Consider the following 16,965-nt stretch of genomic DNA (forward strand, 5'->3'; position numbering starts at 1 on the left):
AGAAGACTTAGCGGCAGACTTTTAAATATTGCGGCTACTTCCGTCCTGTCTGAGCAGTGGATGCGTCGTCTGCAGCGGTGAGGTCAACATCTGTCCGACTGAAACCATTCCAGGATTTATTCACAAACGAACCGCCTGAAGCAACCAGTTCTAGAGGTGAGACGGTTTCAATGCTGGCAGTACGTTAGCCCGCCTGCTAGCTAGCTACTAGCTAAACTAGCTGCTGAACACCTGCGCTGTTGGTTTCGTTTCAGCCCGAGCTTGTTGTTCACCAGCTGACGGACGCGTCTTCCTGTCGGTGTTTGTCTCGTGCGTCACGCGCCTCTTGGTACCAGCTGCTGTGGCTCGTGTTCGGAGCAGGTGTCGGGCCTCCAGGCGGACGATGAGCGGTTCTGTCTGGCTGACCGGGTTTGGGTTCGGAGCCCAGTGTAGGTTCGGTTCACGGAGGCTTCTGGGTTCATCGGCACAGTTTGCTGAATGGATCGAGCTCCTCCATTGGAGTAAATCTGGTCTGAACGTTCGTCGTCTGTTTCCGTGTAAAGCTCCACCTTTGGCTCGACTGCTGCAAATTCTGCCTGTTCAGCTGTAAAAAGCTTCAATGTGCTGGAATTTACAGTCTATGAAGCCAAATATCCTCAACGGAAACGAAGAAATCAAAAGTAATGAGTAAATGTTGGACATAAATATAAAGACGGCAAATGTTTGTTCAGTTTCAAAGCGCTTCTTTTAAATCGAGTGACGTGAGATGATTAAACATTGAGTCCGTAGTATCAGGAACACGAGTCCAGTTTAATGCGTGTTAGCGGGTCTCTGGGTCAGAAGGTGGTGGTTCCAACACGTGTCCTTTACTGATCCGGAGCTGGTACATTTAAAATGACAAATGGACCTAAACATCAGAACCAGTCGTTCATTTGATCCACTCCAGGACGTTGTTGTCGCCTCTCCTAAACGTGTTTAACTGCACTGATCTGTAAAAGTCCCTGAAACCGGCTGAGATCCAAACACAGCAAAATGTTCTGACGAGAAAACAGAACCTCCTTCACCCAGAGACACCGTTTCCCTTCATCGGCTCTGAACCTCCTAGGATGTAATCACTTGTTTTTCTGTCAGTTCTGATCATGAATTAAATAGCTTTTTATTTAAATCCATCATGTGATGACTTACTCAGTTCACGGCTTTATGCAAATGCAGCCAAACCAATGAGAAGATAAAACCAGCAACGATCCTTTAGCTGCTGATGTGACTGATCTAATCCCAGCTCATTGTCTGACTCCCTTTTATTCTCTGTCCCAGTTGACTTCAGTAGATTCCAGCTCCTGCGCTCTGGAACCAGTCAGACCTGCGCTGTGATTGCGTCAGGTGGCTTCTGGGTAAAGATCACGTTACCTCTGCCTCCAAACAGTCGAGGTTCTGTCTCTGCGCGCGTCTTTTAGTTTCCACGGTAACCGCTGGTTCTGCTGGAGTTGGTTGCTGCTCGTCCTCGGGCGTCTCTCTTGTGTCCGACCCGTGAGGCACCGGCCGTTTGGACCCAGATGAACAGCATGGTTTATCCTATTCAATGACATCACACTCTGTTTATCACAGCATAAACCCTCGTGATGAGACAGACGCTCTTCAGAGCTGTCAGCCTGCCCTCAGCAGAACCGAACCCGTTTAAGGGGCTGGAGAAGCTGAGGAGCTGTGGGTTTGGTGTCGGGTACAATATTAAAACCAAGCTTTGACCTGGAGCTCATTCACTGGCTGCTCTGTATCTTCAGTTGCTCTGTCAGTGACTTACAGTTAATCTGCTAGTTTCACTTCCTCAAACATGTTGTAAACAAGTGATGGAACGTAGAAACACAGGTTAATGATCAGTGGCATCAGGATGAGTTGGTTCTGTACTGGTTCTGTTCATCAGGTGAAACAAACTAAACTAGAGTCTGTAGGTTGAATCTGAGGTAAACAACTGGACCCAGAGAAGAACGCTCCTGTGACCCGACACCAACGGTGCCTTCTCTCTGTGCAGATGCAGGCTTCAGCCACAGACTGAGTCCAGAACCTCTGACCCGGCTCCTGAAGGCCGACGTGGGCGATGGACAGCCGCGGCAGCAGCGTGTCCGAGTCGTGGCTGGCGGGTCGAGGGAGGGGCTCCGTCAACACGGCGTCCAACTCCCTGAGGGGCGACTCGTACGAAGCGGGGCAGAAGAAGTGCATCTCTGACGTGAGGAGGACCTTCTGCCTCTTCGTCACCTTCGACCTCTTATTCATCACCCTGCTCTGGATCATAGAGCTCAATGTGAGTCTCAGCCTTTAAATGTGTAGAAGTTGGATCAACACCTGATGTTCAGCGTCCGACACGTCAGCTGCTAAAACACTTATGCAGTTTAACTGCCTGAACCGCGTCAGCTGTAGTTAATGCGAGTTAGTGGTTGAATGGTCAAACGGAAGCAGTGCTGGTTCGGTGCCTGAGCTCTGAAACGTCTCCCATGAGGAAGTGGAGTCAGTAAAAGCTGAATGCAGGGATGGAGTCTCAGCCCAGAAGTGATCCAGCGCCTCATTCCTCTCAGCAGCCGAGCCGCTGCCACAGAACCAGCGCTGGCCTGTCATGACTCCACAGGTTAATACATCTGTCAGAACCCATAAATGACCAGTGGGAACGTGCGGTTACCGGCCTGAATTATTTCATGCGGTCGTCTTTAGTTTATAGGGAACTAGGACGAGTTTTATCCAGAGGAACACTTGTCTTTGTGTCCAGTAGATGTTTTGGCTGAATGAACTCTGGGCTGAGAAGCTCCAATCCCTGGAGAAGAATCAGCTACAGATTAAAACTTCCTGAGCACAAACTGAGATCGTTGTTGGGAAATTCCAGCGTCGACCCGGGTCCCATTCCTGTCGTTGTGAAGATGCCAGCAGCTGATTGGACTAAAGCTGAGGGAACGGCCCTCGCTGGGCGCCTCATACTGATGCTCTATCAAGGCAACGACGTAGGAAACGCTGCAGCAGAAGGACTCGTGTTTATGTCTGATGACTGATGAGGTCACGTTGGAGCCTCGGCTCAGATCTGTGTTTGAGGCAGGGCTTCAGGTCTCAGCTGTGCTGCTCTTTCAGGTGAACGGGGGCATTCAGAAGCAGCTGCAGCAGGAGGTCCTGCACTACGACTACCACGCGTCCTTCTTCGACATCTTCGTAAGCGGTGACCTTTGACCTGCCGTGACCGCGGTCCGGCTCCGCCTCCTCGCTCACTCTTTTCTCTCCTCCTGCAGCTCCTGGCCGTCTTCAGGTTCGCCGCTCTCATCCTGGCCTACGCCGTCTGCAGGCTGCGCCACTGGTGGGCCATCGCGGTGAGTGACAACGGTTTCCTGTTGTTGATGCGATGACGTCGCTAACGGCTCCCGTGTCTCAGGTCACCACTGCGGTCTGCTGCGCCTTCCTCATCGTCAAGGTGATCCTGTCCAAGGTAAGCGCGCTGCTGCACTGCCCCCGCTGGTCGCTGTGGGAACTTCAGCTCTGTCTGTGCCGCAGCTGCTCAGCCAGGGCGCCTTCGGATACCTGCTGCCCATCATCTCCTTCGTGCTGGCCTGGATCGAAACATGGCTGCTCGACTTCAAAGTTCTGCCTCAGGAGGCCGAGGAAGAAAACCGTGAGTGGCACAAACTGAAAGCAGGCTGTTTAACAGCTGATGAGGCGCATCAGGACCTGTCGTCACTTTCAGGGTATCGGCCGCTCGGGGAGGCTGTGCAGAGACCTCCCCTCCTGCACCCGGGTCCAGTGTCTGAGGGTCAGTTCTACTCCCCTCCAGAGTCGTTGGCAGGTCTGTTTACGCAGCGATGGCGAAGTTAAGCTAGAAACAAAGCTCCGTCAAACCCACTGAGTGTTTAACGTTTGCTCGTTTTCTTCCTCCTCTTTTTCTGGGTTTTCAGACTCTGACGAGGATCTGGACGATAAACAGGACCCAGAAAAAGGCCTCCTTCCTCGTCTGGCCTGACAGGTACCGCTGAGCTGTAACCGGCTTCCGCGCGTTGATGCGCTCTAACATCTGGTCCTGTTCTCAGGTCGTCCCCCCTCTTCCACGGCCGCCATCTTGGTTTTACCCGTCTTTCAGGGCTTTCCTGAGATCAGCCTCCTGCTGCATGTACAGTTTTTGTTTAAACGCCTGTGTAAGTGAATGACTTTGCTTTGCCGCATTAAAGAACCTGGACTTTAAGGAGAACTCCGTTTGTACAGGAACCTGCACATCGCTCCAATAAAAATAAATGCTTTTCTACACACTCAAACCTTTACTTGGGGTAAATCAGCGACGCCAGCATCTCGTCCTGTAACTGGTTTATTGGGTTTCACATTGTATTGACAGGTGTCAAGTATCCGAGGCGCCTGTAAACAGCGTGTCCTCTGCTCAGTGCAGCCCGTCAACGCTTCAATAATTACAACACTGATAAAAACAGGTCGACTCCAAACAGACGAGTCTGAAGGAGCTCGTTCAGATCCAGAGTCAGTTTCTGTGTCCAACCTGGAAACGATACGGAGGAAAGTGAGGTGAAGATGAAAACTGAAACTAACACTGGGGCCTAAAACACCAAACTAATCACTACTGGATCAAAGGCAACAGAACCAACGGGTCACGAGTAGAAAGAGCAGCATCAGCTCAGAGCTGCTGGTTCGACCGTTTCCTCCACTGACTCAAACAGCTGCTGCCGAGTCAGCACATCTGGAGACGACTGTACATGAACAGATAAAGGAGCTCGTGGGTCCCACGCTCGTTCTGTTTGCAACCACCAAACCCACAGTGTCTAAAAGCTAATGAACAGAGCTCCTTCAGCGCCACCAACGCATCTACACTCAGCTTCAGTGAGTTCGTTTGGTCTGAATTTTCCCTCTGGATCAAATCTACCAGCGTGAAACACATCAACCTGATCCTGTGACATGTGACAGTGGCTGAGGAGAAACTACAGCTAAACGTGGGTGCTCTGACTGAAACAGAAACATTCACTTGTTCCTGTTTCTCACTTTTCTTCGTGTTTTTTTCTGTCATTTTCTTTCTCAGTTGTTAAATATCTTCAAGCAACCAACAAAACGTTTTAATATTAAACAAACTAAACGGTTTGATTCTCATTTAAGTTTTTACACTGGAGACATTTGAGACGCAGACGACGTCAAACACCTGCAGAAAAGATGGAAACGTGATTTATCATCACTGTTTTTTAAGAGTCAAATTTAGTCTGAAGAGAAATTAAAGATTAAAATGTCAACACACAAATGAAAAATCTACTTATTGCTGGGTTCATAGATGCAAATATCACAATTCAAGTATGTGTGGCACTTTATTAATGAATGATCAGCTAAACACAGCTCTGTCAAGCTTCAAATTAAATAACAACAAATAGCAAATTAATGATTGTGAACATCTCCAGTGTAAAACACATTTCATGAATCTCGCCATCGTCTGATACGGTGCTGTTCCACATCTGGCCAGCAGGCGTCCCCAGAGGACACAGCGTGTGTGTGTGTGTGTGTGTGTGTGTGTGTGTGTGTGTGTGTGTGTGTGTAACCTTACAGCAGCTCAGCAGATACAAATGATTGAAAATTTAAAAATACAGAACAAGGAGTGTGTGAGGAGTCCAAGCGGTCGTCATCAGGCTGTCGGCGCAGAGGACGCTGCCTGTTAACACTGTGTATTTATAAATGTCTTTACTCCACTGAAGAACCACTACCTCAAAAACACTAAACATTCTGGGTTTTGTTTTATTAATGTTACTCTAAAATTGAGGAAATTTCAGGTTGAGGGAATCTAGTTTCTAAAGCTAAAAAATTACATCAAGCTTCTTCAGCTTGAAATACTTTAATTCAGCCTCATCCATTCGTTCAGTCAGTAGCTGCAGCTCCACCGTCACCAGCAGCTTCTTTCTGCCTTTTCTAATTGCATACGTTCCAACCCCCGCGTGCATGTGAAGGAGCGAAGGCTCCACTCGTCTCCGGTCCGAGCTTGGTTCGTAGCCAGAGCCGGCGTTTCCTGTAACGCTCAGTTTGTCCTTGTGGGGACGTGTCCAGGGGCGCTGAGAACCAGGAGCCAGTGGTGCCGATGGACGCGTTGTGTGGAGCAGGGGAAGCTCCGCCCCCTGTACTGTATGTCTGCGACTCTAAAACAAGTAAAAACAAAACACTGGACGCTAAACCTTTCACATAGCACCATGCCATCGGTTTCCAGTTCTGAACACTGAACTAGTGGATCACGTTTCCCGGATCGTAGAGATGCTGATAGAGGAACAGAATGAGGAGGAAGCACAGAAGCTGAGGTATCTGTTCACATGTACTATACAGGACAGAAGGCACATGTCGCCCAGGAGATGAAGCTGGAGCCCAGCCTGTGCTCGCGCCGCCCGGCACTGGATCAGAGGAACCGGTCCAGTTGCTCAGACCCGGACTGAGACGTGTTCCAGCGACTGGGTGGAGTCCGGGCTCGGCGCCGCGGGGGCGGGGGGTCCTGCCTTCAGCTCGTTGCCGGGGCAGCTCTGGGTGCTGACGCCGCGGTTGAGGGCTCCGGCGCCGGCGCGGGCCGGGCCGCCCGCCGACCCGTTGGCGTCGCTGCGCGGGATGTTGACAGGGCAGGAGCGCGTGCGCGCGTGGCCCTTGTGGCCGCCCGGGTGGCAGACGAGGCTGCCCACGGTGTCGACGGGCGACAGGTGGCGCTTGAGCCAGCGCTCCACCCGCTCCTCCTTGTACTTGATGGAGTACCAGGTGAGGAAGATGAACAGGAAGCCCAGGAACTTGAGGCTGGCAGCGAGGCCGAAGTAGACGAAGCGCAGGGAGGTGACGTCGTACTCCCAGCAGGAGCCGTGGACGCCGCAGTCCTGCTGCCACAGCATGCAGGTGGTGTCTATGACGGCGCCGAAGTAAATGGGTGTGGGGATGTAGGCTGGAGGAAGAACGGGAGGAGATTAGGAAGCGAAAGGTTACGAGAAGCTGCCGACGGCTCCTTGGTCCTGACTCAGACGTTCAATCACAGCAGCTCATCAGTCAGCAACAATCAGCCGCGTCTACTCACCGAGGGTCCTGAGCAGCACGAACTGCATCCCCAGAGCGAACGGCCGCTCCTGCTCCGCCACAGACCTGCAGCACAGCAAGGAAACACAGCGGAGCCGGAGGTCAGCAGGTCCGGCCCATAATGTGAGCGGCCAGGAGGAGCAGCACCGTACCGGAGGGTGACGATGATGGCCGAGGGCTGGGCGCAGGCCGTGATGAGCGTGACGATGAAGAGGAAGATGAGGAAGGGGATGAGGGTGCTGCAGGTGCGGTCGCACTTCCCTGACACGGCGTGTCCGTTCTCGTTCAGGTAGGTCTTCACGATGACCAGCTGCAGCTGGTTGCTGCCCGGACCGCTGGACGACGGCGTGATGACCTGCCGGCTCTGGACGCAGGCGCAGTCCGAGTAGTTCCGAAGCTGTGGGACAGAAGGGACATGAACCCTGGCCTCCGCCTCCTGACCTGGACCCAGACCTGGACCCAGACCCGGATCCTAGAGCTGGACCCAGACCTGGACCCAGACCTGGCCTCTAGACCTGGACCCAGACCTGGACCCAGAGCTGGACCCAGACCTGGACCCAGACCCTAGAGCTGGACCCAGACCTGGACCCAGACCTGGCCTCTAGACCTGGACCCAGACCCGGATCCTAGAGCTGGACCCAGACCTGGACCCAGACCTGGACCCAGACCTGGACCCAGACCTGGACCCAGAGCCTGACCCCTGACCAGAGCCGGATCCTAGAGCCAGGACCTGGACCCAGACCTGGACTCAGACCTGGCCTCTAGACCTGGACCCAGAGCTGGCCTCCGCCCCCAGAGCCGGACCCCCTAGAGCTGGACCCAGAGTCGGACCCAGAGCCGGCCTCCACCTTCTGACCTGGACCCAGAGCCGGACCCAGAGCCGGACCCAGAGCTGGACCCAGAGCTGGACCCAGAGCCGGACCCAGAGCCGGACCCAGAGCCGGATCCTAGAGCTGGACCCAGAGCTGGATCCTAGAGCTGGACCCAGAGCCGGACCCAGAGCCGGACCACAGAGCCAGACCACAGAGCTGGACCCAGAGCCGGACCCAGAGCCGGCCTCCACCTTCTGACCTGGACCCAGACCTGGACCCAGAGCCGGACCCCTGACCCAGAGCCGGATCCCAGAGCCGGACCCAGAGCCGGACCCAGAGCCGGACCCAGAGCCTAGTCTGATGGCTCACCCCGCTGCTGTCGTTGGCCACGCTGCTGCAGCCGGCCAGGCACGGGTTGAAGTAGGTGATGCCGTCGGAACCACACACCGGAGCGTACTCGTGGATCTTACAGCCGCAGTTCACGTTACAACCACCAGTCAGGTTTCTCTGAGTCATGGTGAGAGTCGGTCTGGACAGAAAGACGGAACAGACGAGCGTGATGAAGGCAGAGCAGAACAAGCAGAAAAAGAAACAGATGCTACATAAATGACAAAAAGTAGTGATGAAGATACGACAGGAAAGAAAGACGAGCAGGAGAGCAGCTCTGACTCATCCTGTGACCAGAACCGTTCGTTGGCCCTACATTTATCTGAACCCTTCCTGTCTGATCAGTCACAGATGGGCTGAGAAAAACCACCAGAGTCAGAAACCAGAGTCAGCTTCACACAGACGGACACAGATCGACACCGGTGCCACCGGTACCATCACAGCCTGCTCACCCGGTGGTGTACGGGATGTTGATCCCTCCCAGGTTGATGCTCTCGCAGCCCACGATGAACAGCGTGGAGAAGCAGAGCAGCGACACCCCGCTGCAGATCATGGCCAGCTTGGCCGACTCGCGGGCGCCCAGCTTCAGCTTCTTGATGATGTAGCCTCCGAGGACGATGCCCACACCGGCGCTGGGCACGATGATCACACCTGGAGGACGACAACCCGCTTATTAGACCCGTAGTGTCACGGATTTCTATTTTCAGTTTAAACTGTGAATCAAACAGGTTTTATGTCAGATTAGAGTCCAGAGCAAACAGGGAGGACGTCAAACAGCTGATCTGAGTGAACGTTACATTATCCAATGTCGCTGTGTCTGATCCACGCAATGCAACATAGCATGACAGCTCATCTGTAGTCACCCAGTTACTGACTCCAGGTACAGAATACGTCCTGCAGTCAGAAACCCAAACAAGTCGCAACCTCTGGAAAACTGAGCCTTCAGAAGGTGAAAAAGTAAACATGGCCGACGCTGCTTCCAAACAAAGAGGCAGCTCTAACCAGAGCCCACTCCACCTCCAGCAGACGTCTCCATAACACAAAGCGCTTCACAGCCCAACAGCAGATTCTCTGGATCCTCCAGATGCAACTCAGACCAACGTGTTTCCAAATAGAACTGATCCTGGATCAGCTGTGTGACCCATGTTAGACTAGGCAGTAAGGATGGAGCCTCCCAGCGTCCGTCGGCCCCGGTGTCTGCTTCATCTGAAGACCCCGTCTCCATCATCAGCGTGCGCTGGCCTGCAGCTCTGCTGGTGAGCCAATCGAGTGCGGCTGAAGCGGCAGGCGTTTGTTCAGTGTGACGGGTCTCCTTTCAGAGGACAGGAGCCGCTGCTGCTACGGTAACGCATGCTGAGGCGGCTGCGGGAGCTCACCCGTGTAGATGCTGGCGCTGGAGGCCGGGATGCCGAACTGAGACTCGATGAACTTGGGGATGAAGGTGATGAAAGCGGTGACGATGGCGCTTTCTGCCGTGTAGGACAGACTGACGAAGAGGAAGGTCACGTTGCTGAGAATCCTCAACGCAGCTTTGGGCAGGTCTGCAGCAGGAAACAAGGAAGCTGCTCAGTGGCCTTCACAAACCACACATCACACAACCTCAGCGGGTCTGTGTGGACCTCAGTCACAGCCCACAGTGGTACCCAACAGAACCCCAGTCCAGTACCTTTGATGTCTTTGCCAAAGCCCATGGAGGAGGTGACCGTCTGGCTCTTGTTGTTGCTCTTCTCCTTGAGGACGTCGTCGTCGCTCGACAGGTCGTCCATGCTCAGCTTCTTCCTCCTCTTCTTCTTCTTCTTGTGTCGAGGTGGCAGCTTCTTGGGGAAGGTAAACATGGGGAAGATGACCAGCACCATGGCCACGGCGCACAGCAGGAACCCGCTCCACCTGCACAGGAGAGACGTGGAGGAAGCCTGTGGCTGTGGACGCTGAGTCAGCGCTTCTGCCGCCAGCGCTCAGAGCTGGAAATAGATGAGTAACTGCACTCCCACTCCAACACTCAGACAGACGTGCACACGAGGACTCACCAGTTGCCGATGAAGCGCGGGTCGCTCTGGTCGATGCTGACCACGGTCTTGGGGTCCACGTAGAAGCCGATGAGGACTCCTCCCAGCAGATATCCAGCCGCTGGTCCCAGTGCTCCCATCACATACATGATGGCTGAAACAAAGAGCCCAGCTTTAGTTCTGATCGGCTCCATCACACTGATGGTTCTGATCCTCCGTGAACGGTGATTTAAGGAACAGAGAGGAGTCAGAGTTTATCTTTGATTAGAGTTTTTTTTTATTCTGCTTTTCTTTCAGTCACTTCTTTTAACAGAAGACCTGAAATAACTGCAGCCTCTTTAACCACCGGACGGTTTTAGAAGAGCTTCCTTCCTTTTATTTCCTAAAACCTGACTTTGTGCAGTCGCGTCCTTTAATCAAACGCTGGCCACTACTCTGAGGCCTTGAGTTATGTGAACTCTGTGATACCTGCCAACTTCAAACTTTACATAACTCAAATCAGGACGCATCGAGCGTAAAGAGCAGGGTACAAAGGCTGGTGTGTGTGGGTCATCTGACCCTTCAACAATGGGCCACTGAGGCCGGGAACTGGATTTCTCCAATTAGAGGGAATTAGCACCCTACATTCTTTGGAGTGGGTTAAAAGAACAAAACGGATCAGGTGGTGCGATTTAACAGCTCTAATCTGGGCCAGGCACCGGACCGGACCGGACCGGACCTCATGGAGCTGCTGTGACCTGGCCGAGGTCTCCGGGTTCATGTCAGCTGTTGGCTCCATATTGTTCTGTGGTTTAGCGCAGCGCCCTCACATGACACAGCTGCGTTAGTCACTCATCTGCTGCAGCATCTTCACAAACGTCATCTCATCACTATTACATCATGTGTCTGGAACGACAGCAGGGATGGGCTGAGGGGAACCAGCGCTGATGAGCATAATCCTATGTCCAGCTCCAGCGGAGGGAAAGCCCTCGCTGGCAGCACACCACGTTACACAACGAGGGGCGAGAGACGAGCAGCTGGTCGGAGGCAGGTGACCAGACCAGACAGGAAGTGGAACAAGAAGACGGGGAGGAGGACGTCTAGCTGAGCTGTCAGCTGCTTCAACACCTTAAAACGTGTTAAACATATTATTTAAGCACCGGCTCAGGCTCAGTTCTGTGCAGGTGCTGATGCGCTGGACGTGATCAAACCTCTGACCTGAGGCCTCACTGTCCCCTCTGCTTATTAAGGAGCCGTCTATGCAGTCAGTGATGTGACTTCTCCACACATATCTGGACCCGTTGGACCCGATGGACCAGCGCCACTCACATCACACAGCTAAACCAGATTTATGTCGACTGTAAATTACAGCTCTAATAAATGTGAAATGTAATTCTGTAATGACAAGAGAACGACTGTAGCCTTCAATCACATTAACTTAGATCAAGACGTAGGTCAGGAAAACGCTGCAGCGTTTTATTACAGCTTTAATGTTTGAGTGGAGTCTGTGACAACAGCAGCAGCTTTAACGCAGCAGCTGAACGCTGAGCGAGCAGCCACATGATGTGTTCATGGCGAGAGAGAAGCAAGGGGCACAACATGAAGCGGGATTACGGCGTTGCCACGGCAACGAGCTGACACAGCACCGGCCGGACTCTCTGCTTTCTGCACTTCTCACATCAGATTTTATTTGTGCTCAACATCCTGAAACTGACAAACAAGGCAGCTTTTAATCTACAGTGTAACCATGGCAACCGCTCCAACCTCCCAGGATCAAGAGGGCTGTCCAGAGGTTTTGGAGGGCGCAGATAAAAATAAAAGTCGCAGCTCATCCTGACTTTATCACTAGCATGTGGTAACTATGCCCTTCTCCACACAACAAACACGAACAGTAGAGCAGCTTTGAGTCACTGCGTCATCACATAATCATCATCATTTCAGGACAAAAGCATGAAATGTTCAGCGTTCCTGCTTTTTAATTGGCTCTGACCATCAATTACACAAACAAGTGCTGATCAATGCAGACTGTTGCATGGATTGTTTCACTACTTAAATAAAGATAATGATAAGTGGATTTAATAACAAGCAGGTTCATTGCACTGTGGGTTTAATCTCAAAACGATGGAGCTTCTCCAAAATCACATCATTTCATTTTTCTACTTGTTTCACCACTTGGATTCACTGTGGTTCCGTCTGTTGTTGTGTGTTCAGTGCTAAACCTCCACAGATATCCATGATCTCCTTTCACATCAACTATTATATTGATATTTATGGTGGAGGCCTGTCTTCCTTCCTCTGTGCCTCATTGTTTCCCATAAGTCACCACCATAACCAACATCTGCTTTCAGAACCAGCACACAGCGACGTGCTGCATGCGGCGCGGTCCGAGTCGACGCTGCTTCGCATGCACGCGAACAGAGCGCCTCTCATCGGGGTCACAAAGCAATATTGTGCTGAGTTATTCTAATGGCTGCCTGTTGTGCCTCTGGGCATGAGCTCATGTGGAGGGTTCATCTGCTGCAGTCCTGGCTCGTTGTCTTCATGCTTCCATTAACAGCCCATAGGAACCGGATTTGCTTTGCGTTTGGACCTCAACAACTGTGCCAGGAAGTCTGCCTTTCGCAAGCTCTCGATCAATCTGCGCTTCAAAGGCTGAGAGGATGCAGTGGTGCGTTTGGATGCGTTCCTGCTGAATCCACAGTCCGGCTGCAGATTTACTTCAGACATTTGCCTCCACTCATCTGATGTTCTGGCTCTAACACAATAAGCTAAGTAGGCTAAGCAGCATAAGAGGCCTCTGTGCACCGCTCAGGGTCGATGGTGGACACGACGCACCTACACAATAACAGAGCTGCTGATCCCAGGTCAGCCTGTGGCCACATCAACACCATTCACAACTTAAATGACAAAAATGCTGAGGACTGGGTTGATTTTTAACAGACCATGTCCTCAATACAGGAAATGGAGACGCCGTCAGCTTCCATTAAATCGAATCAAACACTCAGCTTCAACTTCAAGCAGCTTTTGTTTAAAATGGGCTATAAAATAAAAGCTCAGTGTCAGAATGGTTGAGAACATCTGCTGACGTTTGGATTTGGTCACGCACATTAAAAGATGCTGTGATGATTCCGCTTCTCATTTATTTATTTTATAACTGTGAGGTGAAACGCATCATATTAATCCATTTTGTTTGTCATTTAACTGATGGTGTTGATGTGGCCACAGGCTGACCTGGGATCAGCGGCTCTGTTTGCTGGACGGTCACTTGGTGCAGGACAAGGTGAGGCTCCCTCCTCCAGACCTGTGCAGGTCTCGGACTCCTTACGTCCTCTGCTCGTCTGGGATGGAGCCGAGGCCGGAGCTGTTGCTCCGCTCCAACGACAGAAACATGAGACCTTCGTGACGCAGCTCTAATTGGGCTTCAGCTTTGAGGCCACTGGGGCGAGAACTTCTGGGGACACGAATTCTTTCAACTGCAGGGAGCTGAGGCTGCGCTTCAGCCACAGACTGGTGGTTCCTTCAATTATGAAACCCAAAGAAGGGTACAAATACGCTGGGCCTCAAATATACGATGAGCATCGAGACCTTAGCCCCAGAACTAGTGAAGCAAAGCCTGGAAACTGGGCCCTGGGCTGTTTGATGTGTTGGAGCTGTGTGTATGTCGCACTCACCTTGTCATGTTGTATGTTGTACTGTTTGTACTTTTTTTTATGTGAGATGCACCACCTGCCAGCACCAAGTCAAAATCCTGGTTCTGCAGAGTGCGCTCTACAGAACCTGGCAATAAAGCTTTTCTGATTCTGATTCTGACAGTTACACCTGGTACATGTCATGTACCGGGTCACGATGGAGGTCATGGTGACGCGTGCAGCCGAAGCCGGCGGCGTCTCCACTCACCTAGGTACAGCGAGGCGTTCTCCTTCTTCACGTTGTCGTCCAGGTAGGTGGGTCCCAGCGTGTAGATGGGTGTGGAGCCCATGCCCACCAGAACCTGAGCGATGATGAACAGCGCCACGTACAGGTTGTGCTCGTTGCCCTCCTGGTCTCTGGGACAGGACGCGACGTCAACGCGGTCCCTGCCGCTGGAGTTGCTGTTCAGGCACAAGCCCTCGTTGGCCGAGGACGCGTTGACCTCCTGGATCTGATAGGCCGGCGAGATGAAGTGGGGTAACGAGAAGAGGGCGGCGCCCACGGCGATGAGCACCCCGCCGACCGCCAGCCAGCGCGGCCTCTGGCCCCGGCCCCCGAAGTAGCTGATGAAGACCACCACCAGGAGGCTGCCGATGTCGAAACAGCTGACGAGCAGGCCCGACTCGGAGCTCCTCAGGCTGTAGCGCTTCTCGATGGTGGTGATGACGCTGCTGAGGTAGCCCGACACCATGAGCGACTGGATGAACGTCAGGTAGCACATGCAGAACAGGAAGCAGCGGGAGTCCTGCAAGACCCGGCCCAGGTACCCCCTGCTGGGCAGGCGGACCCGGGCCAGCCGGGACGCCAGGCGGCCGGGGGGCGGCCTCCGGGCCGGGTTCTTGCTCCTCCGGACCTGGGTGCCGTCCGTGCAGGAGCCGGGCCGGTCCAGCGCAGACTTTGGCGGGGGCCCGGTTCTTGTGGGGGACTCTGGGCTGGACTCCGCGTGTGCTGGGGAGCTGGGTGTCCTCCGCCGTCGAGCTCTCGCGCACAGAACCAGCCAGCGGCGTCTCCTCCTGAGGCGCGGCTTCATTCAACACGGGCAAACTTGTAGATCTGCAGGAGGTCGACGGCTCCTCCTGCTCAGCCATGACGCCGGCAGTGACCTTCTGCTAGTGTAGGTGACAGCCTGGTTCCGAGCCTCCACGCGTTCACTACGTGTGTTACTGATGGCGGCATCCGCAGTCAGAGCGGCAACACAAAGCGGGCGGCAGCTGCGGCTTATCTGCTGCGCACACTCGCCTTAATCCGGACTCAGGCCTGCGCGGCTCGCGGGCTCCAGGCTCGCGGGCTCCAGGCTCGCGGGCCACGGCTTCCTGCTGATGCTCAACACGTCGCCTCGGAGCCGCTCCGCCACCAGCCGCATCCCTCCCGGCCCTGCGAAGGACAGCGCACCGCTACAGCGTCACTTCAACAGGGGTCGAGTCGGACGCACGAGCCTTCTCCCCCAAACTCCTCCCCCCACGTCAAGGGCACCCCCCACCCCGTCACCGCGCCAGCTGCGCCCCGGCGGCCGCTCATCCAGCGGCGCCGCACAGCGACACAAGCGCCGACGGAAACGTTCGTTTAGCAGCGAGTTCGAAGCGGAGCCGCGAGGACGACGAGCGCGAGCAGCGAGGAGTGCGGCGACGCGCAGCTCGCAAACACCGCAGTCCTCGACCAGCCCGAGCTACGCGCGGCACTCACACCGGAAGCCGGGCGGCAGCTACAAAATAAGGCTTTAACCTGCACCCCAGTGGAGTGTTACACTCGGCGGACGCCTGCAAAGAGTTCGAATCACACATAGAATCAAGCTGCACCAATAAGGCCGCGCGTCCTTTGTTTTTTCTTTGCTTAAACGATTCAAAGCCGCATGTAATACATTACTTTGAAAAGTAGACTTCCGCCGTTAGCGTCGCAGCTAGCCGCGCAGCTACCTATACCGTTACCCGATGAACAAATAGCTGCAGCCGCGGCGACGCTGCGCTGCACTAACCTGTCGCCGTGGGTCCGTAACACGGTGTCAGTCCGTGCAGTGCGCGTCACTCCGCCTGCTCTGAGCGGACACACAACGGAAACGTGACAAAGCCCCGCTGTTGTTGCGTCTTAGCTCATATCTTGTGTAGATGCGGGTAGTTAATGTCCTACTAGTCACCACGTTAATACCGGAAACGTGCCTTCAAAGTAAGAGCGTAGTGCGCGTCCAGAACGGAATACATAGCTGTCTGGAAATGTGGAGGGAATAGTTCACATGCTGCAAAGGTTCTGAACGTTCTTTTTACAATCTGGACCCTTTTAGTAGAGGTAGGTGGCTCCTGGTTCCTGCGGGTCGTTCTAAAAGACGTGTACATTTAATGAGTCTAAACGTTGCCTGTACGATGCAGGTGTTTGTTGTTTCTAATGTGATTGTATGAATATATCAACTTTATTAGTTAGATTCCACACAAAACAAAGAACCACCATCAATCACTGAATTCATGCTTCATCACTCATATTACATAGTTTCAGATATTCAGATTAAGAAAACTCTATATTTTTTTACATACGGTTGAACGTTCTAGCATGGAATGTTTATTAATCACAAAAGAATTACAATGTGAACAATCAAAAAACTTACAAACAGGCTATAAAAGATCAAATCAATTGGTTTCAACAAATTGGTGACTAATTGTATTTACAAAGCTTTATACCCACGTCACACAGCAGCGAACACAATGATCTATTAACGTATGAATATTACATTTCTGTTTATCTAACATGTATTCTAATTGTTACGTCAGAAATAGTTCATATTTTACTATTAATACGTGTTTTTGTTAGATTGAGAAAAACGAGGAACCTGTCCTCCAACACAGCAACATCACACATATTTTGGATTAGCTAAATAAACCATTTAATAAACCATAAATCAAGGAGAGTATATATATTCTATATATACGGTCTGTTCAAAGAGTCCCTCTAGTGGACAGACTAAGAACTGCATACGGCAGAAAGAAATTTGATTGACTTTATATGTTGGCTATGCGTATGATAAACTGCGGCATTCAATCAATAATAGCATTTTAAATGTTAACTAACTAAAGTAATTAAATCAAAGA

At 52.6% G+C, this 16,965-nt stretch overlaps 2 protein-coding genes across 6 annotated transcripts; one reads left to right on the forward strand and one right to left on the reverse strand.

The window, feature by feature from the left end:
- Positions 1-2: 2 nt before the first annotated feature.
- stard3nl (STARD3 N-terminal like) lies at positions 3-4,253 on the forward strand. Of its 5 annotated transcripts, none has more exons than XM_055503640.1 (11): positions 19-156; positions 255-432; positions 1,294-1,370; positions 2,006-2,275; positions 3,088-3,165; positions 3,243-3,320; positions 3,383-3,436; positions 3,502-3,619; positions 3,692-3,790; positions 3,900-3,967; positions 4,032-4,253. In XM_055503640.1, exons 4-10 carry the CDS (start codon positions 2,072-2,074, stop codon positions 3,962-3,964), a joined length of 696 nt encoding a protein of 231 aa, XP_055359615.1. In that variant the 5' UTR covers positions 19-156; positions 255-432; positions 1,294-1,370; positions 2,006-2,071; the 3' UTR covers positions 3,965-3,967; positions 4,032-4,253. The 5 variants fall into 5 exon arrangements, with proteins under 5 accessions (XP_028987226.1, XP_055359615.1, XP_055359616.1 ...); XM_055503641.1 differs by having other exon boundaries at positions 255-428; XM_055503642.1 differs by lacking the exon at positions 255-432 and having other exon boundaries at positions 28-156.
- A 32-nt stretch (positions 4,254-4,285) lies between these two features.
- On the reverse strand, positions 4,286-16,041 carry LOC114844156 (solute carrier organic anion transporter family member 5A1-like). Its single transcript, XM_029131275.3, is given in 11 exon segments — positions 4,286-6,889; positions 7,019-7,083; positions 7,170-7,414; positions 8,199-8,358; positions 8,669-8,867; positions 9,593-9,757; positions 9,883-10,103; positions 10,244-10,376; positions 14,099-14,850; positions 14,852-15,265; positions 15,864-16,041. Coding segments are annotated over 10 exon segments (2,571 nt in total). The 5' UTR covers positions 14,980-15,265; positions 15,864-16,041; the 3' UTR covers positions 4,286-6,386.
- Positions 16,042-16,965: the final 924 nt, after the last annotated feature.

The sequence above is a fragment of the Betta splendens genome, chromosome 17, assembly GCF_900634795.4.
Source record: "Betta splendens chromosome 17, fBetSpl5.4, whole genome shotgun sequence".
NCBI classification, from domain to species: domain Eukaryota; kingdom Metazoa; phylum Chordata; class Actinopteri; order Anabantiformes; family Osphronemidae; genus Betta; species Betta splendens.